Source organism: Panthera leo, chromosome B3 (assembly GCF_018350215.1).
Source record: "Panthera leo isolate Ple1 chromosome B3, P.leo_Ple1_pat1.1, whole genome shotgun sequence".
Lineage (NCBI taxonomy): Eukaryota > Metazoa > Chordata > Mammalia > Carnivora > Felidae > Panthera > Panthera leo.
Window position 1 is genome coordinate 39,237,660 of NC_056684.1, and position 25,344 is coordinate 39,263,003.

The 25,344-nt window shown below is 37.8% G+C and overlaps 1 protein-coding gene and 1 non-coding gene across 2 annotated transcripts; one reads left to right on the forward strand and one right to left on the reverse strand.

The window, feature by feature from the left end:
* Window positions 1-5,700: 5,700 nt before the first annotated feature.
* On the reverse strand, window positions 5,701-24,328 carry RAB11A (RAB11A, member RAS oncogene family). Its single transcript, XM_042941667.1, has 5 exons — window positions 24,164-24,328; window positions 17,306-17,501; window positions 16,867-17,060; window positions 15,779-15,859; window positions 5,701-7,487 (listed from the first exon to the last, which is right to left on the reverse strand). The coding sequence occupies exons 1-5, from the start codon at window positions 24,201-24,203 to the stop codon at window positions 7,348-7,350; spliced, it is 651 nt and encodes a 216-aa protein (XP_042797601.1). The 5' UTR covers window positions 24,204-24,328; the 3' UTR covers window positions 5,701-7,347.
* Window positions 24,329-24,667: 339 nt separating this feature from the next.
* TRNAQ-CUG lies at window positions 24,668-24,739 on the forward strand. Its single transcript has one exon. It is a non-coding gene; the product is annotated as a tRNA-Gln (tRNA).
* The last annotated feature ends 605 nt before the right edge of the window (window positions 24,740-25,344 follow it).

Here is a 25,344-nt window from a genome sequence, read left to right on the forward strand (position 1 = left end):
AGGTATACAGAAGAGGGACTCAACGGGTATAGAGCTGGCATATAGCTGCTACAGGAAGTGTGGGAGTTCTGAGGCCCTTGATACAACCTGGAAGTCTGCCATGGAACCCATTAGCTTGGGCAATAACCAGCAAAAGCAAGAAAAGAAATAAATGAGTAAATCCCCCTCCCTCACTTCACACAAGGCTTAAGCAAATTTTATCGTTAGGGGAAAATATAGAATACTTACATGAATGCTGCATGTGTGCATGGGAGCAAGTGATCAGCAATAGCAAATTTCCTTTCCACTGAAGCCTTACAAAATAGAAATACTAGAAAATTCCTTTGTAGACCCAAGTAAATATGTCTCATACATACATAGGAAGAAATAGAGATAAGAGACTTACCTCAGTATGTCAGGGCAGCAAAGTGCTCAATTATCTTTGTAAAGCAAGGATCAAGAAGCATGGCGAAGTCAGATCAGCCAGGAGAAACTTCATCTGAATCCCAGGTTTTATCTTCTTCCCCTACCCTGCATGTACAGTGACTGCTGCCTGGCAAACTGCAAACCAGCAGCAGCATTCAGGTTTCACCTCTTTTTTGCCAACTATCTCATGGGCAAAATTCGGCAAGAGGTAGCATGGTGGAATTGCTAAAGCGCTGGGTCAGGCGAGTTACTTGCCCTCTCTGGACTCCTTTCTTCCTTGTGTATTAAAAAGGAGAGAAGTAGAGAGTAAGGGAGCTCTCACAACCCCTCAGCTCTGGCATTCTATGATTTTTTAAAGAAACGTAATGCAATTAATATTAGGCAGCACAGAGAAGGGAAAGGCAGAGGGTGTGATTAATCTGTGGTGACAACAGCTGCCTTCACGTACCTAGGAGTTACTGGTAAGAGACAGTTGAATCTTACAGAGCAACTGTTAGGAACTTCCATCTAGCACTATCACACACAGGTTCGTGGTCAACCTATATATGAGCACTGTGCATTTTATTGGCAACTTGGAAAGATCTGTGTGATTATTTTACAGAAACTAGTTTTCACTCAAAGTGATGTGCATACAATTCAAACAAATAAAGAAAACACTATTATTGTACAATAGCATAAGTGAAACTATGAAGTGGCAATACTTTTTTAAATAACCCAGATTTGTAATATATTTGTTCACTGTGCAGAGGAATCGTACCTTGTACAAAATAAAATGAATTTCTCGAACTAATTTAACAAGAATGCCTACTGTTGTCTTGCACATTGAAAATGTATCTATAATCTACAACTTAGGTTTAAAAGGCAGAACTAAACTATATTTTGTGTGGTCACTTTAGGCAGCCAGAAAAGTGAAAATTATCCCAACAGATACTTAAAAATAAGGTGAACAAGCCCTATCATATTTATAATGAGAGTCCCTTCCTTTAAAGTAATGAATGGGAGTAACATATTCTTATTTATGTCCAAAGATTGAAAAATCTCATACACGTCAAATATTCAAATAGAGAATTTCTCTGCTTTCACAAAGACTGAACTCAAAGGCCTGTGCTCAGCTCCAGAGGCACAAAGGTACTTCTATGGAATGGAATAAAAGCAAGTGAAAGGGCCACCTAATTTGCATAAGTGCAGTGAATAGCTTTCCACTAGTAGAAGTTATCACCCAGTACATTACAGTGGGTGCATGTTTTAGGACCTTTTAAAACAACCTTGTGACCTAACTGGTAAAGAGGCAGCAGGATTAATTTTGTAGTAAAACACAGATGCTAAAAAAATAGCTTACTGAATGCTTTCAAAAGTATAAGTTTAAAATTCTTCCTTCATAGTTTCAAAGTTTGTACATAATCCTATTTAAGTCAAAGTAAAAGCTTTCAACTTATCAGTTCCCAAGGCTTACATGACACTCAGAAGTGATTCCCACTGAATAAAATGTTTAACCAAGAATAATACATCTTTGTTAGAGACTAAGACCATTCAGAAACGATCTTCCTAAGACAATTCTCAAGGGCTGGAGCTTGACTTCTCAGTGAAAGACAAAACATGATCAAGAGTTTTAAGGCTAACAAAGGTATTTACTGAGAACAGTAATATTAGATTATGACTTACAAGGCTCAGAATACTACCCAATACCATAAGTGATAACCAAAGGCTGCAGGTTGTACACTCAACACAGAAGATTCAAGAATGATACATTCTATGAGCCGTTCATCTAACTGGATGGAAGGCAGAAGAGGCCCATTTAATTAGTATGTGACAACAGGAAATAGAAAAATCTTTCTCAGAAGGGATGGATGGGTACATAGGGATTCATTATACTATAATTTATACTTTATATAAATGCTGTATTATAATCATACCAATCATAATTTTACACAACTTTTAATTAAAACATTTTTAGCCTGAATGGTAACTTTCAAACTATAGCTCCCAAGCGAAACTAGAATGAATCCTAGGATTAGCCCCCTCACTCTTTTAGATGTTCCTTCTTTATTGTTCTGACATGGAGTAGTAGAAGGGACAGATATTAGGAATATAAGTATGAACAAAGTACATTCCCACACTTATGAATCTTATGCTTTTGCAACTAGAAAAGGGCAGAGATAAATGGAGGGCCCTAGGGATTAGTAGGGTACCGATTATACATTTTCTTCCCTGATTTGCAGAACTAGAAAGCAGTGGTCCAATCCAAACCCACAGCAGATGGAAGCTCTAGTGTGTAGCAACAAGTTGTGAGATTTCCTCCTCATTCCAGCTTCTACCTCCCAAGCCATTGTCTGGCCCAGCAGATGGCCTTCCAGAGCCTTGGATAAGAGAAAGCACAGGGACCTGAGATATTACAAAGTACTGTTATTTAGGCACCCACTTAAATGTAAACCAAAACCAGTAACTGATGATCCTAACAGCTCCTCCAGAGTTGGTCTCCTATCAAAGATAGCCTGCAGAAATAGTCTTGCTTCTTGGGGCTTTCCAGATGTCCCATGTCAGGCATGACCTTCTCCTATCATATTCTTAGGGCCGCATGATGAAATGCTTTGGCATAGACTAAAACCATGGTCAGCAACTTAAAGATAAGACAAGGATCTGAGAAAATAGTATGCTGAGAATGGAAGTTGTCAAGGGAAATGGGTCTACAAGCAATACTTACTCATTTTATTGGGATGGGAGCAAGAGGCAAGTCCCACTGACTCAAAGACAGAAAAGGAATCCTATTGGCTGGCTACTGATTTTCACCACTACTCTGTACTGGTAATAGAGTAGTTAGCAGCAAATATGACGCCTGTGCTGGGACCTATCAATTCTATGCTTAATATTTGGACTATTAAACTAACAGCCAAATAATGCCATTCATGTTATGTGTATTTGGCCACAAAAACCTGTATCCCTGGACTTAATTATTGGTTTCTATTGGATAGCTAGTACTGTGGACTGCTCTACCTTCTTATAGATTCCTTCAAGAGATAATAGTAAAAAATTAAACACAAAATGTTTTTAAAAGTTCTCTCTCTCAGACATGAATATATTTTAGAAGGTATATATTAAAAGCCAGCAGAACTTTAACAGTAAAAGCCAATATAAGCAGTTCTCAATTTACAAGTGACATAGCAGCCCATCATGTGCTCCCCACCCCCATGCCCCTTAGCACATACGGTACTCCGACACTTATGGTAGAAAACCGCAGTCATTTTGCAAATGTTCTGAAAGTTTTCATCTCACTGAATGGGGTTAACATGGAAATAATGATAACATTTTAATCAACTTATTGTAAGACCAAAAACATTTGGCAAAATGATTTTTTACTTATCTATTCAATTTACGTTCAAATGTATAATACTTTGACTCTACTACCTGAAGAGTTCATTCATAAAATTACTGAAATGGAGCTGGGATAAACCCCAGGAATAATCTAACCTATTCCTCTCACTAATGGGAAGAAGGTGAGGCTCAGCGATAAAAAAAAAAAAAACTTAAAGAGCTGCGACTAGAATCCTAGTTTTTGTCCCTCAGTCCACTGCTCTAGTACACCTGCCACTTTTAGCATACTTTCTAATATATGCCCAATATCACATATATAAGTGTCCTTTCAGATGTTCCTTCTCTATCCTCCAATTCAATTTTCAGTGAAATTAACCCTTCAATTAAAATTACTTCTCAGCCTATGATCTCCTTTACAGAAGCTGTGATGATATTAGCATTTTATATTTCATTGTTACCCTCAGCCTCCTAGAGCTTGAGGAAATACAACCATTCTTTAAAACATTAGCATGACAACTTCAGTTTATTTGGCATATCATTTAGGTGAGTGGAAAAGGTGGCCTGTCAAATCCCAGAAAGGGTGTGGCATCAGCACGGACCCAACAGGATAACAAAAATCAGCCCTCCTAATTTTAGCACTAGCCTATTATGCTAACCCATTAAAGCATGTGGTGGAAGACGGTCCTTTCAGGGTCTTTGTTCATTTTTTTTTCCCCCACACAAGTAATGCACGCCATGCACAGTTCTTATACAAAATTCAGATTTTGTTTTGAATTTTTTTCAGGCTTAAAATGTTTGTGAGACTTCAAACAACCAATCTCTATTTTCCTCCTGTGTTTAAGCGCGCACACACACACACACACACACACACACAGCTCCATTAATTAAAACCTAACAGGCTAGATTAAGTTCTTAATTATCAACCCAGCCTTTGACTTATTCTGCTTCTGGTACTGGCCAAAACTGTCTAAAAAGTTTTGTTTTCCTCTTTACGGTAGATGGAAGAAATCAGGACAACAATCAAACCACTGAGAGAGAGTATCTGTATTTTGAAAATACAAGTATCACTGAGGACAAAATTTAAGATGTTCATTTTCCCAATGATGAAATAAACATGACTAGCTCTGATGGGCAATCTAAACTCAAGAGGTCTAACTTTTCTGCATAACCTTTCAGAACTTAAAAGACCCCTGGCACAAATCACCAGCTAGCACCCCTTCTTAGAATTAGAATTTAGAATACACAATGCAATGGCTAAAGATACCCTTACAGAGTTACAACCACAATTAAAGAAAAATCATAGATAGCACAGATAGCACTTAAGAACAATGACATACAAGTTTAAATCAGGAGGGCTAACGGACTTTCCAGAAGAATAGGTTAAAAAAAAAAAATTCCCAGTTAAAATAACTGAAAAGCAGGGTCAAGCAGCAAAACTCTTCTAAACTGCCTTGAGCCCTAAACTGTCATAGTAATTTAAAACTTAATGTTTCTTACTTGAGACAGTTTGTCTCCTGAGATACTATTCAGAATGAAGACACTGTTAAGATGCAAAGACATTTTCTACTACTACTTAAAGGGTTCTTGGAATTCTCCCAAGATCCAACCATGCCCAAGGCAACATTAAGTCTATACTTGATAAAATTCAGTTATTGATTTTCAATTCACTACCTACGGTTTCCTTCCCTTAAATAATTTTGTGAAAGATTTACTACCAATTTTGAGTAAATGCCTCTTGCTGGGTCTGGTGACACTGTTATAAATGAAAATACAAAGACTACCTCCCTAATGTTTTTGGTGATACCTTTTCCAAGAAAAGCATAATTGCATTCCATGTCTAAAATCAAAGCTGAATTCATACAATGATGCCTCCAATTCAGTGTTTACTCTGTAATGCAAGGACCTATGCTCTTACTCATCAGAATCAAATATTCCATGGCTGCATCCAAAGCACTCAAAGGAAAAATGTAATCTGACAACATAAAGAATAGTCCCCCTATAACTGTTTATTAGAATGTGAATATATTCCAAATCAATAACTAAAAAATAAAATAAAGATAAAAATAAATCAAGTTACAGAGCATGCATAAAATACAAAGTAGCGATTTACAAATAGATAATAGTATCTTCATAACCAACCAATACACTAAAATAATAAATGGCTACAGAAGAAAACCAAAAAGACTGACCACAGCAATGCCTTCCGTGTGCCCCACACGTCATAAGCACTGCAAAAGACTGATTAACTATGCAACATAGTAATCTATGCAAGCCCACACACATATATATTTTTGTATTTGGGGGATATTCCACCATCCTGAATAGTATCACTTCAGTTGACACAACTTTCAGAACACTGCAGAGTAAGTGCTTAATATTATCCACAAGAAAGGAAAACTCAGTATTAGTGTGCACATTTCTAAATGGGAAACTAGTTGCTCCATTGATTTCAATAATGTAGTGGGAAAAAGTATTTCAGGTTGGTATAATGCCTAAATACATTCTATTTAAACTCAAGGTACGACGTACTAAAAGAATACATGCCTTTAAGTGGTACCACTTGAGCAGAAATTAACTTCTCACTGTATTCCTAGACATACTGAAACCAGAAATTTAACTGGACTGTATTCCATAATATATTGCAAACTCAACATCAGCATTGTTAAAATAATTATCCATGCCTGCTGATAGATATGGTGATAAAACTACGTTGCATTTCATTTACTGGAGGGTTTTAAGACAAAATTAACACTTCACAATCTGATACTAACAGCATTAAACCAGTTATTGCCTGAGCAATAAAAGGCCACATAACCTACTGCTGGGAAAACAGGTAGGCCCAGTGATTTGGGCTGCCTGATCACTGCAGCAGAGGCATCTCAGATGGAACTCCACCAGTGTCTCGAGTTCCCAGCCTGCCAGGCAGCGTTGTTGAACATATGGCTCCATAACCACACTGCTACTGAAACCACAGAACAGTCTTTCATGTTTATTAAGATAATTCTTGTCCAGAAAAAAGTGTCCCCCCTCTCTAATCAACTTTGATGCTTACAAAAATTAAAAAACAAAATTTACTAAACTACTTAACCCTATTAAGGCATTTTAGAAATTGACTTCCAGAATAATGGAAAATTTTCAAGCTCTCAAAATCTTGCTGTGTTTATAGGGCAATTCTTAGATCTGTGGAAATATACACTGCATTGAGAGAAGAGTGTATGAATTATAAGCTGCTCATTATTCGCTGCTCTGTGGCAAAATGATAGCTTATTTCTTCTAAGGTCTTCTTAGTTTGATTTGATCAAGACCAATAGGTCTGAGCTTCAAGCGATCAAGTTCTATTATGTCCTACAGTGACAGGCTTCCATGATGAAAAGTAAACAATAACTGAGGAATCCAAACATTCAGTTTATTAAACTAAGGCTAGTGAAGCCATAGCATGAAAAAAAAGCTGCAGTCATTTGGGACAAGTGGATGATTTTATAAAGCTAAAATCAAAAGACTTAAGACATGAAAAAATTCATAAGTATGAGGAAGTAATAAAACACAAAGTGACCACAAGAATTACAAATATATTTAAATCTCAGACCTGGGAAATGGACTATACACAGCCTTCTAGGGGAGAAGAGAAACGCCTTATATGTTCTGACAGCACTGCACCTTTGGCTTGTTTTCAGTGGTTGGTGGAACATGAATAGGAACCACGTTGTTGCTTGGAGACATGTCATTTTCACGTCTGTCTGACATTTGCTTCTGGGAAACAATGCGGTAGATCTCTGAAAAAAGAAGAAAATCCAGCAATACTCACTGTGAATAGACTCATTAATAGTTGATATAAAAGTAAGTATACAGAGGTAGAAAAGAGATTTGCAGAAAAAGACTGCAAACAAACTTGGCCAAAGAATGTATAAATTTAAGTTTTATTTTCAAATAGCCACTGATTAGAGTCAATCCATTATTGTAACAATTTCTCGAAGAGTAAGAAGAGAAAAACTGGTTTTCCCGTTCACCAGTCAATTAAATAAATCTTGTTTTAAAGAGATTACATAGTTTACGGGCTTAGATGTAAATTAAGCCATGAGAGAAAAAAAATAAATAATAAATATTAAACTATGAGAGTATTTTCAGTCTACCCTTATCAAGAAACCCTACATAGCATCACACTGTACCACAGAAAAATAAAAATAAATCTGCACTATGAGACACATTAGTATTTTTCTTGGCTGTGTAGGGAAGAACACAACTTCACCAACATGCCAAAATCCCAAGGACTCTTGGAAAGGAGGGAAAGATGATGTTTATCAGTGTCTCCTGAACTAAAGTTAAATTGTAATGAAGTAATTATTAACAAGCAACTTAAGATCTTATATGACACTTACCCAAACTGTTAAAAAAAAGAAAGAAAGAAAGAAAGAAAGAAAGAAAGAAAGAAAGAAAAGAAAATCTGTGTCTACCTCTTCCACTAAACATTAAACTCTGTATAGACACTGTGTCTACCTTATTCATTTCTGTATCTCCAGCATATGGTATATAGTAGGGGCTTAACAATTTAATAAGTAACTTTTTGGTCCAATAAATGTTATGAAATTCCTCTACACCAAGTATCTTTATTTAACTCATTTTATTCGGTCATATATTGCACTGCCTAAAAGTATTTCACTCTGACTAAATTATAAATTCCTTACAAGCAGAGAATGTATCTTACTTATCTTTATTCTCTCAAGACAAAAACAAAAACCTCAAAAGGTAAGAGAATTCTAAAAATGGGACAAACTGACACAATCTATCTCCTATTATGATGTACTACGAAAGACACAGTGCATTCCTATGAAGGATACCAGTGTATTCCTGCCAAAAATGTTTAAAATGAATTTATCCTGAGAAAACAATTAGATAAATCCAGACTAAGGGACATCCCACAAGTAAACTGGCCAAGAGTCTTCAAAAACTTTGTTGTTATAAAATACTTTAAAAGATGGGGATAAATGTTCTGCATCTGTAGTGTCCAATACAGTAGTCACATATTTAAATAAAATTTGGGGTACATGGGCGGTTCAGTCAGTTAAGCATCCGACTTTGGTTCAGATCATGATCTCATGGTTTATGAATTCGAGCCCCGAGTCTGGCTCTGTGCTGACAGCTAGGAACCTGTAAGCCTGCTTCAGATTCTGTGTCTCCCTCTCTCTCTACCCCACCCCCACTCGTTCCCTCTGTCTCTAATATTTTTAAAAAAATTTTTAATTGAATTAAATTTAAAAACCAATTTCTCAGTCCACTAGTCATATTTCAAGTGCTCAATAACAACCTGTGCCCAGTAGCTACTGTATTTAATAATGCCCCAGACAGAAAACAATTCCATCAATGTGCGACCTTTGACCAAAATGACATTTAAAATGTAAAAACCAAATCTATAAAGGACATTATTAGTATACTTGAAGAAACAGGAATATGAACTGCACATAAGCTAACACCGTATCTCCCAAGCACAAGGCATTCTACATAGTCACAATACCATATATTATACTTGGCATTCTACATAATCAAAATACCATATACTCAAGGAATTATTCTACATAATCACAGTACCGTATATTATATTCAAGAAATTTGTTACTTGAATATATCGTACTGATTATATAGAATGTCTTGTACTTAGAAGATAAAACGCTCCAGTATTTATTTACTTGTAAAGTGCCACAATGTCTACAATATATTTTCCGAAGATTGAGCAAAGAGGAAAAAGAGTATATATATACACACATGTAGAAATAAGCCCAATGTGGCAAAGTGATTCAAGATGAAAGGTTTAAGGTTTTCACTGTATTATTTCTATAATACTTGAATATTTTTAAATTATAAAGTTATAGGGTAAAAAAGAGAAAAGTAGAATTATATTTTCAAAATGCTCCAAGACATGTCAACCAAATAGGAACATCATTTGATTGGATTCTAATTTGAACTGTAAAAAAAAAAAAAAAAAAAAAAAAAAATTGAAACAGAATATTGTAATATTGTTTGGATAAAGATGATAATAAGACATACTGCCAATTTTTTACTAGTTTTGCTATTTTGAGCTTAAGTCCTAATCTTTTAGATATATACATCATGAAATGTTTACAAATGAAATGATATAATATCTGGGATTGGTTTCAAAATAATAAGGGAGGGAAGAAAGAAAGACTGGTCATGAACGGATGGCTGTTGGTGGCTACATGGGAATTCATGATACTGTCCTGATTTTGGTATATTGGAAACTTTCCATAACAAAAAGTTAAAGAGGAAGAAATGTGTTAAATGAGTAAGTTCCTCCAAATTAAGAACTAATTTCCCTACAGTTGAAAAACAGCAAGCTGTAGTCAACTGAGTATGTAAACTGGCAAAAATGCTGACAGTTATAATGTACCTTTTCTTACTTTTTTGTGGGGAGGGGAAGGCGCTAAAATTTGTGTTTCAGAAAGTTGACAGTGGTTCAAAGCTGAAGAAGGATCAAGGGAAAAACACTGCAATAAAGAAAGCCTACTGACTAGAATTAAAAAAAAAAAAAAAAAACAGGATATGCAGTCTAATTCATTTAGATTCTTTTCATTGCAAAGAGACGGAACTGGAGTGTGTCAAGGGCAAAGGGAAAGACACTCATCCAATCAGGCTAGTGCCTAAGGAATAAAAACAATCATCAACTTACTATAAAACTACACTGCTCATTCATTCTTTCTTTGTTTTCTCTTATCCCAAACTGGATGGCTCTTCTTTCTCAAGTGCAAATTATTAAATGGGACCCTCTACAAATTTTAACTTCTTTACAAGTCGTTTGGAAGATTAAGTTAGAGGAACCAAAACAAAAAATCTTTTGCAGGCTCTTACATGAAAAGCAAACACTGTAAGAGAGGACAAGGCAGAGTTCTCAGAGAACATTAAGTTAAATATTAAAGAGGTCTCATTCCAAAGCAAGCAATTTGAGCAGTACTGTATAACTGGTCTGCAAGTACTACTGTACAGTTTTGTAAAAATGGATTAGGGCTACATTTGTTCCAGTCACCAAAAAGACATCCACTAATGAAAATGCCAAAGCAATCAATAGGAAAGTGTGGATCAAAACAGTAAAAGAAATGGGCACTAAGATGCTACTCAAGTAATGTATTTAACATCTCCTGTGGCTGGGTGTGTCACTTAAAAGAAACCTTGATAAGAAAATAGGAAGCAGATACCTTCCACCTGGTATCTGATTAGAGGTTAAGTGGAAACAGAAACAGGACTAATAACCTGCTAAACCAGATGCAAACATTTTCCTCTTTCAAGGGCATGTTCTCCTTTAGAACCAAATGTATGTGATACACCAATTCCTGTGCAGTCCCTTTTCAAGATGTCCAAAGGATAGGCAAAGTTAAAAAGAAAAGGAACTATTCTGTGTCGTTCTTGTATTAGGATCTCTCATAGATCTAAATAGAAAGATAAAATATTAATGTAACATAGTTTTAAATATAACCAGGTAAAGTTAAATTAAAAAGACACATGCTTAAAAAAAAAAAAATTAAAAAGACACATGCTTGAGGCGCCTGGGTGGTTCAGTCGGTTGGGTGTCCGACTTTGGCTCAGGTCATGATCTCGTGGTCCATGAGTTCGAGCCCCACATGGGGCTCTGTGCTGACCGCTCAGAGCCTGGAGCCTGCTTGGATTCTGTGTTTCCCTCTCTGCCCCTCCCTTGCTCACACTCTCTCTCTCTCAAAAATAAATAAACATTAAAAAAAAAAAAAGACACATATTTATTTCTATCCTAATGAAAGTATGGAGCTAGTTGCCAAGTAAACTCTTCCGAAGTTAAATGCAATTGTTCCAAATTAGGGAACAAAAAGAGTTAAAGTTCTCTGGGCCATCCAAAAATTGTGAAAATAACAGAAGCTTGAGTTGTTTCACTCACTATAGCCTTGGTCAGAATTTGTTAGGTCGTCTTCAAACCCACTGCTAACCATTTTCTTGAAAGTCAGAAAAGTGCTGATTTGATACAATGATGTATTTAAAAGGTTGCCACATGCCAAGAACAAAGATACTACACCTAATTAAATGATTCTCACTACTTTAACCATCTTTAATTAAAAAGATGACTTGGACTTACTAATTACTTGGAGAAACCTTGCAGTTATCACTTTAACCAAGTGATCAGAGTTAACATTACCAGTAATAAATACAACAAACCAATATCATGACCTTCTGATGGATGCACTAAGAGCACTTTTGTGGTGTTCCTGCTGGAAGTGCATAATCTGAATTCAATTATGAGTGAACATGAGACAAACCCAAAATGAGGGACACTACAAAATAAATGGCCTGTACCCTTCAAAAAAATGTCAATAAACAAAACAAAGACTAAGGATCTTTTCCTGATTAGAGGAGATGAAAGAGCTAGGACAGCTGAATGCAATGCATGATGTGATCCTAGAATTTCTTGTGCTAATTAAGGACATAATTGGAACAATTGGAAAAATCTGCATAAGGTCTGCAGTTAAACACTGATGTGGATTACTACCTACCTCTCTGATTTTTTACAAGTGCACTATGGTTATGAGAGAGAACATTCTTGTCTTTAAGAAATACACACTGATACAAGAAAAAAAATGCATACAGCAAGAGAAAGAAAAAAGAATAAAGCAGATATGATAAAATACCAACATTTGGGAAACATGGGTGAAGGGTACTCGCAAATTCTTTGCACTATTACTGCAACTCTTCAGTCTGAAATTGTCAAATTCAAAGTTGAAAGAAAAAATAAGAGTATGGAAAATATAAATTAAAAACATCCCTTAATAAACTTGAGGATGAAGGAAGAAAACTGCACTGCAATGCAAAGGCTAGGCAATCCATCAGGTTCACTCAAGTACTAGCTAACTACCTCTAAAAAATTCTATCAGTAAAATTGTCATGGAGTTACTGTCGTCTGTGGATGTCAAAAATGCCATGAGTTTATTCTAAACAAGCAACACAATTAACTCTGGAGTATTAATGTAGATAAGTTTTCCAACATACAATTAATTTTTCACCTTAAAAATGAAAAAAACTATTTTTTTCTTCCAGCAACATCAAAATACAATGTAAATGTTCCCTTAATGCTGTTAACATTCAAGGCAGAATTAAACCTAAGGAGATTACTGTGGTGTTTCCTGTTGCTTTTTTCCCCCCCTCCCTGTCTTCTCTTATTAATACTCCTACTGGTATAAAGCGAAGAAAAGTTTAGAACAAACATCCTAACACATGCAAAACAAGAGATGTCTGCTGCCATATGCAGTGACCTCCGATCCCACAGATTCATACTTAAGATTTATGGAGGAAGCTGAGAAAATAGTGAATAGAGAGAGAAAAAATAGTAGTAAGTGAAAGTCTTGTTTGCTTTCAAGCAACATTAATCAAGCAATAAGAAATGTTAACTCTAGAGTGAACTTTAAGAAAAATAGCCATATGTCCTTCATCTTTAAGGACAAAACAGTTCAATTTTAAGTATATATCATACTTACTGATCACTTAGCTCATGTTTGAGTGGATCATTAAATTAAACGTTGCAAAATGACACATAAAATAGTGAACTGAAGATGGTCTCATTTTCACTTAATATCAGAATAGGCTAGAAACTGAGATCAGAATGGGCTAGAATGCAGAGATGTGATGGGACATAAAAACTATTTCAACAAGGACTAAAAAAAGTGAGGTTTTCAGAGGCCTTAAGAGACTCACAGACCCTCAAAATGATTTAACTCACTCATTATTTAAGACACTGTGAATCTGAGGACCAGGGAGGTCCAGTGACTAGTTCAGCGACTAGTTACATAGGGAGTGGGAACAAAGTGATAAAAAGTAAAAACCTATAACTCCTGGGTCTAAATTTAGTACTCTACATATTGATTTAATAGAATCCACACAAGCGGTTGTAAGGAAAAGTGGGATTTGCAGACACACTGCATATTTAATCAATTCTTCCTTGCTTCTAACAGTCTGTAATGAAACTTGACACAAAGAAGATTCTAAAGGAAAGCTCCTGTGGTCCAAAGACTATTTATCCAACCTTAGCACCAGTTCTGTTAGTTACTATTTTTCTGATAACAGGGAAGAATTCTAATAAGATAGGTATGTAAATTACCAATATCTAGTTTATTTCTAATTAAGTTTATTTTCATGCTTTAACTGCTATTAGCTACTAATTCATCAAATGTCCACTCTGTACCAGGGACAGCTAAGTATTTTAACATGTATGAAGTCATGTACTCATTTTTGGAGCCTACAGATGTCTCAAGTGACAGTGTCTTCTCTGTGGGTTATAGAGACAAAAACCTTTAAGTCACAACATAACAGCCAAGTCAAATCATATCACAAGGTATTTATTTATAAATATAAGCCCTCTCTCAAAAAAACAAAACAAAAACAAAATTCCCCAAAATTTAAGGCCTAGAAATGATTAAGTAACCTGCCTAAGCTTACAGAGCCATTGGTAAGTGAAGGAGCCAGGACTAAAACCCAAGTAAGGCTTCCAAGTCCGTGCTCTTAAATTCTTGGGTTTATTCCCTACATATTTCCAATATAAAATAAGACATTTACAAGTTAAAATCTGTGAATCCCGGGGAGCCTGGGTGGCTCAATCAGTCAAGCACCTGACTTCAGCTCAGGTCATGATCTCAAGGTTCATGAGATCAAGCCCCACGTCAGGCTCTGTGCTGACAGCTCAGAGCCTGGAGCCTGCTTCAGACTCTGTGTCTCCCTCTCTCTCTGCCCCTCCCCCGCTCGCAGGCACCTGCATGCCTGCTTTCTCTCTCTCAACAAAAAATTTGAAAAAATAATGTTAATATATAATTTTAAAGTACTTTAAAACAACCAAAATACTTACTACAGGATTAAGATTAAACTTGCTGATAAATTTGGTCATTCTAATAAAGTCAGAGTAAATGTAAGTCAACACAAATACAATGCCTTCTTGAAATCCCTAAGGTTGATCTGTCTGCACATCTACATTCTAGAACAGCATGAACTTTGTTCTTTTCCCACTATGTATTTAAACTTTTCCATATGCAGTCACTTGCTGATTTTCTCCACAAGGTGACACCTTGCTTCTTCTACAACAGGAGAATTTTACTGTTTTTTCACCTAAATTTTTAAGAATGTGTTTTTCCCAGGGCACCTAGGTGGATCAGTCGGTTAAGCATCTGACTTTGGCTCAGGTCACAATCTCGTGGTTTGTGGGTTCGGGCCCTGCGTCAGGCTCTGTGCTGATAGCTCAGAGCCTGGAGCCTGCTTCAATTCTGTGTCTCCTTCTCTCTCTGCCCCTCCCCTGCTCACGCTCAGTGTCTCTCTCTCTCTCCCAAAAATAAATAAATATGTAAAAAATGTTAAAAAAAAAAAAGTATAGTTTTCCCTAGCTGCTTCTGTAACATATCAGAACCAAGCAAGATTTTCTTTACTGAATTTCAAAGGGCATTTATAGCTTTCCATAGCCAAGATTTCAGGTTATTTATTCACTGATTTATTTGACAGAGAGAGAGAGTGAGAGTGAGCATGCACATGCCCATGTGCACAGGAACATGTGCATATGAGTGGGGGAGGGGCAGAGAAAGAGGCAGAGAGAGAGAATCCCAAGCAGACTCCTCACTGTCAGTGCTGAGTCTGACTCAGGGCTCAAACTCAAGAACCGTAAGATCACGACCTGAGCCGAAATCAAAGAGTCCAACCTTTAACTGACTGAACCACCCAGGTGCCCCTCCACAGCCATGATTTCAATATTCATCTTATGAAAATTTAAGGATTACTTTAACCGTTACTTTGTGCTTGTGACCACAAAGTACAGAATATCTGGAATGAAGTAATAACAGAAGTGAACAAATTATTTTCAAAGTACTTTTCCCAATATAAACCAAATGAATTAGGATTAAAGCTCAGCAAGCAAGGGTTAACTAATTTTGTACTCTAAACAGTTCTTGCTATAGCAGCTCTTAAATGAGTCATTCTTAGATAGTGTGATATATAGTTTTCTAATTTGTTTACATTCATAAAACTTCCAATTCCCACTAGTGTACTGTAAAAATTCAAGTCTTACCTGTCAGAATTGTCTGAAAAGCAGCTTCTACATTTGTAGAGTCTAGAGCAGAAGTCTCAATGAATGACAAACCATTCTTTTCTGGGGGGTGGGGGGGGGGCAAGGAGTGGGGAGAGAGAAAAACTTCAGTCTTGTCAAATTTTACACAAGAGATGTAATACATTCAAACTTCAAAAAGAAAATAATAAAATTTTGTAAAACCCAAGACCTCCCCAACCCCTTAAGTCGTAAGGACACCATTCTACTTTACTTTAGCAGATTAAAATAACAGTGAGAAATTTTCACTGGCTCCTTAATTAAAATAAATACTTGTTACATCTATCTACTACCAATGAATGGCAATGAGTGACACTACTCAAAAGGTAGTAAACTTATCAAATACTCCATTATTTCCATCCCTTACTGTCCTTCTCCCCATCAACCACATAATTATGATATAAACATGGATAGGTATGTATTTATTCACTTAAAATTCTGCAACTATATTATTTGAAATAAAGCTTCTTGCCTGGAAAACTGAAAAACTATTACAAAAACCTTTATTCACAGCATAATCACTGGGAAACAGTCACAACCTTCACTAGCCAAGAGTGAATAATGCTGCCTTCCGACAGTCTGTCCCTACTGGAACAGAAGAAACAGGCAGATCCTCCACTAAAGCCAGAAAAGTTATAACTCCTACTAAACAGCCACATTCTCTATCGGTCCTTGACACTCCCTGGGCCACTACTTTTCACACCCATATAGAGCAGCTTTGGTAAAACACAGACATAATAGAAAAAAAACAAGAAGCATAAAATAAACTGACAGGTATCATCTATTCCTTCCAGGGTCAGGAAAAAAAATCGGATTTATATTCAACTTTTGGCAGCAAAACTCAAAATACAATGTTTTAATGACTCAAGGTTAAGCAAAAGAGCCACACAGTCATCATTAACTTTTAGAACAACAATCCTTGCTGAGCACTGATGTTTGCTTTCCTGAAACTATTGTAAGCGATTACCCACACTGGAAAAGTTTCAAAACTGCAAGACATAACAGTAAGAAATACAGAATCACTATAATATCGTGAAATTCATATCACTAACCTGCAAAAGCTCTTGCTTCATCTGTAGGTACTGCCCTGAGATGACGCAAATCACTCTTATTGCCCACAAGCATGATAACAATGTTACTATCAGCATGATCTCTCAGTTCTTTCAGCCATCGTTCTACATTTTCATATGTGAGATGTTTAGCAATGTCATAAACCAATAAGGCACCTACAGCTCCACGATAGTATCTGAAAACAAAAACATGTATTTAACTATTAGAAAAAAACCACAAGACGGAAGGGAACACCGTGAAGAACTAAATTTGTGGATTATATATTTTTAAAAGGACATTTATAAATAAATTTCAAAATCCTTATACTAGAATTCTTAAAAGAAGAAAAAAAACAAAACAAAAAAAACCAGTTATCTTTTCCAATACCAAAAGTCAGCTAATTCAGTCTATTTCTCAGAACTTAAAAACGATGAGACTTACGCTGATGTTATAGCTCGGTATCGCTCTTGCCCTGCCGTGTCCCATATCTGTGCCTTGATTGTTTTCCCATCAACCTGGATGCTTCTTGTTGCAAACTCTACTCCAATGGTGCTCTTGCTTTCGAGATTAAACTCATTTCGAGTAAATCGAGACAAGAGATTACTCTTTCCAACACCAGAATCTCCAATAAGGACAACTGATTAAAAAGACAAAGAACTTAGTGTCAGATAAATGAGGCAGACATATTCAAAACAACACCATGCTTTAAAGCAAAAAAGAGCATCAGATATTTTAAAACGAATGGGGGCGGGGGAGAGGGCAAAAGCCCATATTCCTGACCTGTTACCAATCAATAAAACCAATTTATTCTTTTTAACCTATTTCTACCTACATAATAACTTGGACACATCATCTGCTTAGCACAGATACAGTATCCTGCCTTACACATGCAATTTTTAATCATAAGTCTGCTAGGCATTGATTAATTACCATCAATGTGATACCAACCTTACTATTATAGGAGGTAGTAACTTGAAAGATAAATCCTACACCAAATAAACAATTTGTGATATTAAAGTGTATCATACAGGAAAGCAACAAAGGATGTTAGTAGAAAGGAGGGAAAGAATGAAAGTGTTCTAATTTCAAAGACTAGGTGTGATCTCAGGACTCACACCCAGGCAAAATGAAACACATTTACCATATGAGGCATGAGGTTTATATACTCTGCCACCCAGATTACAGAAACTACAAAGAATTTTTCATAGTTGCATTTATCACATGGGCCAGAAGCGAGAGACCCCTACAAACACAGACACTTCAATTAAGTTTAACAGGGGCGCTAGGAAGCTAAGAATTCTTGACTTCCTCTGAGTAAAAGCCAAAGCAATGGGGGCACACACTTACTCTTATGACTTAAGAATTTTTTAAAAACAAGTTTGGTTTAGATGAATTTATTTCCTATGATCACTATAGGAGACAGTTTATTTACTAACTAAATATATGGAGATTTTTTTTTTTCACCCAAGGCAATGTTATACTTAAGAATTTCATAAAAAGGGGGCACCTGGGTGGCTCAGTCAGTTAAGTGTCTGACTCTTGATTCAGCTTAGGCCATGATCTTATGGTTCGTGAGTTCGAGCCCTGCATCTGGCTCTGCGCTAACAGCGCAGAGCCTGCTTGAGATTCTGTCTCCCCCTCTCTCTCTCTGCCCCTCCCCTCCTCCTGCTCTCTCACTCTCTCAAAATAAATAAATAAACTTACAAAAAATTTTTTTTCATAAATAATAAAACAGGCAGTTAACCTGTTTTAAAGCATTTAAGAACAAAACACATTCACAGGTTTACAGAACATGAACTGAAAATGTTTACAAAGGAAAAAAACGTTATCATTTCAAAAAAAATACTTATTTCTACTGTTGACTAGTAATGCTTCTTCTTACTAGGTAACTGATTTAGTCACCAGGACTAGAAAATCAAACATGAGAGAATAACACCAAGGAATAAGACCATATCTACCTAAAGAGACTGAGATTGGGGGGCAGAGGAGCAGAGAGAGGGAGGTAAAAACTGTGAGAACTCACTGCACTCTGGTCAGAGGGCAAAGAGAGTCTATTACGCATTCCTTCCTTGCCACAAGAAGGGATATAAGCTGGCCTCTGGACAGTCTTGGATGGAGTACATTATCAAATGCATATCTTTCTGACTTCCTCTATTAGCTGATTCAGCAAGAAATCATGCAGGTGGCAATAACTCCATGCAGTACAACCGGTAATTTCTAGCTATATAGTCAATTAGAGATGTCAAAGGTATTGTGACAAACACAGATATTATAGCAAACGCTCTAATTTCTAACACCAGGAAAGATGGTAAGGTCATGAACGTAACATATAAAAACAATGCACTTCCAGTTTTATAGGATGGCTGGTTATGTTAGTTTCCAAGGTGCACCTTTCTGGAGATGAGGTCAAATCCAGTTTCAGCGATGTACTCTACCCTATTAATTGGATACACTCAGTGTTGCCTCTTAGGGCAAGAGACCTAATGTTCTGCTGAGGAAACTCTTTCAATCATTTCTGGCCCCACACTAGCACAGAGGTGTAAAAGCCTCACTTGAGGTGGGAATAAGGAAGAAGGGAAAAACCAAAAAGTTAAAACATTTCTACTTTTATAGACACTCAGATGTCAATCAGTAATTCAGGAGCCAGCTTAAAACCAAAGAGCAAGACATCTAGCATAACAAAACTAGACAAAAGCATGACAAAGCCTTTGGAAAATTAAATACATAACTCGCTCAAAGAACACCTTCTCCCTCCCACAAAACCTCTAGAACTTTCAAATTTTGGTTTCTTCCCTTTTGACCGCCATGTTAACTAATGATTATACTCATTATCTCCCCACCTCAGCGTAAAGACAGTGAAGGCATTTCCCCCCTCAATGTAACCAATTCATTTTAACATTATAAAAAATTGCACTCTTATCTAAAAATAATTCAAGACTCATGAAGAATGCTTTATACAGTATAAAATAATTACCTCCGCTAGACACGGACAGAGTTCCCAGATTTAAAAGACTAACAACTTGTTAAAGGATTATATCTTGAATGACACCAGAAGATATTGGTTCTGTAATAACAGCACTGCCAAGAAGTGCTGAGATGACAAAATAAGGAAAGCTGGTTCTATTCAGTTACCAAATGAAAAATCAAACCAAGAAGGGTTACATATAAGGTCACTAAAAAAATAAACAAACCAGAATGGATTACATTACCTGAACAACCTAAGAGAATTTACAGGCTATGACTGAAAAAATAAACCAAAAATAAGTAAATTAATTAATTCATGGACTCAGTTTCTAATCAAAATAGCTTCTCTCATTAGGATGACAATATTTAATTGCTTTTTAAAAATGTGAACTATATGATCACATCCTATAGTTCAAAGAAAGGAATCTGCAGTGACTTTCCTGTTTTCCTTAACTAGTACTTTAGGTAAAAGTATGTATGTGTGTATAATAATATAAACATAAATAACAGCATCTGTATATTAGAGACCTGTAACATTTCTAAAATAACCTAGTGATATTTATTACCACTTGGTCAACCTCACCTGCTGAATTTTAAGTATCATTATAATACCTAATATTAAATTTGGTTCATAATATATCAAATATTAGGCTAAATGCCATAAAAGCAGAATATACATATTAATTATCCATTATTTAATAAAAAGTTCCACCTCTTCAACCACATTTAGTTTTACACACTCTTGCAAACTAATGTACTAGACTAAGATTTAATTGGAAAAATCAATCACAGTGCATCAGATCTAAATGTTATCATCTAAAATGATTAACTGATAATTTTCAATCTGATTTTTATAAATAAACTTGGGAGACTTTTCTACTCTTTCAGCTATATTCATGGTCCTACTTCACTGAAAGAGTCTTGAAAATAAAATGCATTCAATAAGTCAATAAGGCTTTAGTCTAGACAAGTTTTTCCAGATTCAGCAGATTGTGAGTTGCTCAACCAAAAGTTGTGAAAGAAAAACTACCAAGATGCAAGACAGCAAAGTTCCTATGATCTTTTCCACTGACAATCAGCTGATGGTTAATTACTACTGACCTTCAACTCGATTGAAAAGAAAATGATGTATCTAAATATTTGCAAAAAATGTGACTTTGAATTGGTGTCTTCAACACCAATAGGAACCATGATTGATGCTCACTTATGTGTCCCACAGGCCATAACCACATTGTATATAAATACCTGTACAATTAAATAAAGCTTTTAAAGTAAAATGTCAAGTTTTAAACAGTAAAATAACCCCCCCCCCCACACTTTGGGTCAATGAGACCCAAGTCTCATTGTTGAACTTAACTAATGTTCAAGAACGAATACGTAACATAGAGTAACTGCCCTGCTCTCCCCAATTTACATTCCCATTTGGACCACTACATCGTTTACTAATCAAAATATCCCTTCATTTTCAATTGGTCAGAGTTATGAACTTCTATTTCCCTCAAATATTAAGTGTGCTATGTACGTGATCTTCCAAGTGGAGAGCTGTAGCTCATCTTGTTGAATAATCTCTGTAGAATGATACCATTTTAAAGTGATATTGTTGCTTTGCTTTAAAATATAATTGTATAAATTAAAAAAATTGGCCAAATAATCAGCACTAAAGTTTTTTTTTAAAATGACTCATATCCTGTAAGAGCTTTAAAAAAAAGTGGAAATTCTTCTCAGCAAAATTTTTAAACACCCTATCTTAAACAGCAAAATGTACAAAAACGTACAACAAAATGAAAACATAACCCATGGAAACATAAAATACTTAAAAAAAAAAAAAAAAAGGAACTTTTAAAGAGAGAGACAAACAGGGGAGAGGGACAGAGGGAGAGAATCTTAAGCAGGCTCCGCACTGAGCGTGGAACCTTGAAGCGGGACCCAGTCCCACAACTCTGGGATCATGACCTGTGCCAAAATCAAGAGTTGGACACTCAACCAACTGGGCCATGCAGGCACCTCAAATTCCTACTTTTCAGTTTCTTTAGTAATACTTAAATGCTCTTATAAAGAGTTAAGGTTCAAAAAGCTGACAAGAACCACAGTGACTTTCTTCACATTATTATCACTTACTGAGTCCTCATAACCAGTCTCACTGAATTCTGGAAAGAGTCCTGAGAGGTAGGTATTATTTCCTTTTTATAGAGGAGGGAACTGATGTTCAAAGGTCACAAAGCAAATTTAGGACCTGAATCAGAATTTGAATCCAGGCCTGTAAGCCCTATACTCTCAATCACTGTTAACAAGAATGGTCTAATCTCAAAATAAAGTTAAAATCTCTTAAACCAATCCAGGATACTTAATATTCTTAGTGGAAAAAAAAAAAAAAAATGGCTTCTATAAACAACACTCAAGCTCCAAACCAAACAGGAGAAATACTGTGTTGTTAGTCTACCTTGTTCTAAATTCATCACTTTAAAGGTACCTAGCTGCCTACCACCTTGTACCTTAAGAAATAAACCTGATAATGACTAAACACTAGTCTCTAAGGTCTCACCTACCTAAGTAATTTCACTTGACCTCAGATGCCTTCAGCTAACAGTATGCTAACATTTCCTTTTTGTATTTGTAAAATGCATTAAGTACTCTCTTCTCCGTTAATGACTTTCCCACCATGGGGTAGTGAGGGTGAACAGTGAATGTAGTCACCCTATAAAACAGAATATTCTGGCCCAGGAGTTAGCAGTGATAAGATTTGCAAAGTATTGGTAAAGCAAAGAAAGGTTTCCGGCTCCCTTTAGTCAATCATTCTTAGCACCCAATGGCAAGGTCAGAAACAATCACCATGCTTAACACTCTTTTTAAACTCCACCCTCCACTGTAAAGCTTTAATAGCAATGGCTTCTTCCTCCCTGGTAATGATCTTTGTTCAGCATACTACTTGATGGCTGCCCTAATTCAGAGGCAGAGAAAGAGCATCTGAGTGGGAACGCATTCAATGAACAAAAATAAAGCATTTACAGTTGTGTTTCTCATTGAAAACCGTACCCTTTAGTTTTGTTGATTAAAAAAAACCCAACAAACTACTGGGATTCTTTCTGGACTAACCAATAAGCAATTCTTTCCATCCACTCCCACCCTCCAATATGTTTTGTCCAAGGGCACTACATGTTTCCCTATCTTGTATTACATACTTAATTTCACCAAAGAGCACACAACTTCCCCCTAGTCCCCACCTTTTGGGAAAGGTATGTGGCCAACTAAGACTCTTCCCTTCCTGTTCTAAAAACACCAAAAGGTTGGATCCTCCCAGTGTTGCAGCAGGAAGCAACCAGTCCATAGTGATAAAGCAAGCTAGTATTTGTGCAGCGCACAACCTTTCCTGCTCAGGAACTGGGCCTTCAGGTCTGGCAAGGATAACAGCCACCACCCATCCGCAACCCCTTCTCGCTAGCAGACTCTAGAGTTATCCCGGGCTGGCTGCCGCTGGGTAGGGAGGGTAGGAGGAAAAAAAGCCTAGATGGGAAGTCACAACAGTCTGCCGGGTCACTGCGACAAGTGCGCGTGTGGGTGATGGACAATCCCTCTTGCCCTACCCCCCACCCTCGGGGTCGCACAGGAGACGTCGGAGAGCTCTAGATTATTTGGGGAGGAAAGGCAGAGAAAGAGCTACCGATCCCGGGGGCAGTGCGAGAAGGTTACTGACCACGAGACCTGTGGGGCGGGTGGGGGTGGGGGCCTCTGGCCCGTTCAGATTTTAACGAGGGCCTGGCCCAGGGATGGTAGAAAACTGCTCAGAGAGGCTTCTGTCCGAGGGGAGGGGCTGAGAGGAGACGCAGAGGAGAGGCTCGCTCGAGGGGAAAAGGGGGGCAGATTAGAAAAAGAGCTGTAGTGGGAGTCTGCGCCGAAAGAAAGGTGAGCGAGGGGAAGGGCCGGTCAGACGGGCTCAGGAAAGGAGCGAGCCGAGAAGGGTGTATACTGAGCGGGAGGGGCGCCAAACCCGAAAAGATAGATGGTGGGAGGGGCGGCCCCCTTCAAGGGGCCACCGAACCGGGGAAAGGAAGACGATTGGGGAGAAAGCTGCCTGCCACGAGAAGGACACCGGGTGAGGGGCGCTGAGGATAGTGAAGGCCTAAGGGGAGGTCGCTAAGAGCCCGGCGTGTGGGGAGGGCTCCCCGTCTGAGGGAAGAAGGACTGAGTTGGGAGACCGCAGAACAAATCGCACAGAGAGGAAGGGCTGAGGAAGGCCGATTTCAGGGCAGGGGCAGCCCGCACGCGGGTCCCCCGGGAGTGTCTCGGGCCCCCGAACGGGGGACTCGGTGAAGAGAGTGGGAGAGCCCATGGCCTCACCTTTGAAGAGATAGTCGTACTCGTCGTCGCGGGTGCCCATGGCGCGGCCGAGGAGCGAAGGGGCGGGAGCAGCAGTGGTATCGGTGGGACCAGGGGGCGTCGCTGCAGGGGTAACCCGAACGCCGAGCTTCAGCTGCCGGACAGGGTAAAGAACCCCTCCCTGCCGCTACGCCACTTCCGGCAGGCCCCAGCCCCTAAGGGGAAGTACTTCCGGGAGGTGGCGCTCCGCCCCTGTGCCCAGGAAGGGCGGTTTGCGGGAGCTTTGCGTCCGTCTTCAAATTCTGCCCCCTCCGAGACGCTTAGAGGGGAAACTGAGCTCTGGACTCCCAGCTCCTAGCGGCAGCTTGCCACCCTTTTAATGGCCTCTCCCTCGTGCCTCGCGCCGCTATGCGGGGAAGCGGGGTGTTGGGAAGAGCTTTAGCCCCGCTTGTTCGTGGTAGGTTTGTAGATGGGGGCGGGGTTGTGTAAGAATTAGAGAGCCCAAGGCGGCCCTTCTAGTGTGGCGGTTCCATGGTGTAATGGTTAGCACTCTGGACTCTGAATCCAGCGATCCGAGTTCAAATCTCGGTGGAACCTGCGCTGTGCTGTTTTTTTCCTGACCACGTTTTTACTTCATTTACCTATTCACCAACTGGTTGTTTTATAATTGCGGTATATATGGCCTTGAACTATTGAACTAAGTAGGGAAAGAATTTCTCTAAACATAATCTTTGCCTACGGGAGTTCACAAATTTCCCCCCTTCGTTTCTGTAGTCACTGTCACCTGCGTGTCTCCTAAGGAGACTGTTCACTTCGCCTTCTTTTTAACTTGGGCTTTTCTGCCTCAAAGCTTACTTCCAAAGCTTCAATGCAACTCGATTCCTTTTGCTAGAATTTCAACCTCCAACTTCATTCAAGGACAGGCACTTTTCCCTCCTTTTCTCTGGAAATCTCAAACTATCTCCAGATGTCATTTAGAGAACTGCGCCCACCCTCCTCATCAAGATTCATCAAGAACTTCTTGAGCCGTATTTGTCATCCTCTAAGCTAAACCCGTTTACATAATTATTTCATTAAACAAGCAGAGACCAGAGTGGCAATTTTCATTTTAGCAGAAATGTGGATACTAAGACTTAAGTGACTTCCCAAAGATCGTGCAGCAGGGCCTCCCTGTATTTGGTAAGAGCTTTGTTATTACCAAA

What these genes read in the sequence shown, in the direction of transcription:
- RAB11A (XM_042941667.1), bottom strand. Translation starts at nt 24,203, where the DNA reads ATGGGCACCCGCGACGACGAGTACGACTATCTCTTCAAAG. An exon ending in TACCGAGCTATAACATCAGC is followed by an intron (nt 17,061 to 17,305) that starts GTAAGTCTCATC and finishes TTTTGTTTTCAG; the next exon opens with ATACTATCGTGGAGCTGTAG. An exon ending in TTTTCAGACAATTCTGACAG is followed by an intron (nt 7,488 to 15,778) that starts GTAAGACTTGAA and finishes TTCTTTTTTCAG; the next exon opens with AGATCTACCGCATTGTTTCC.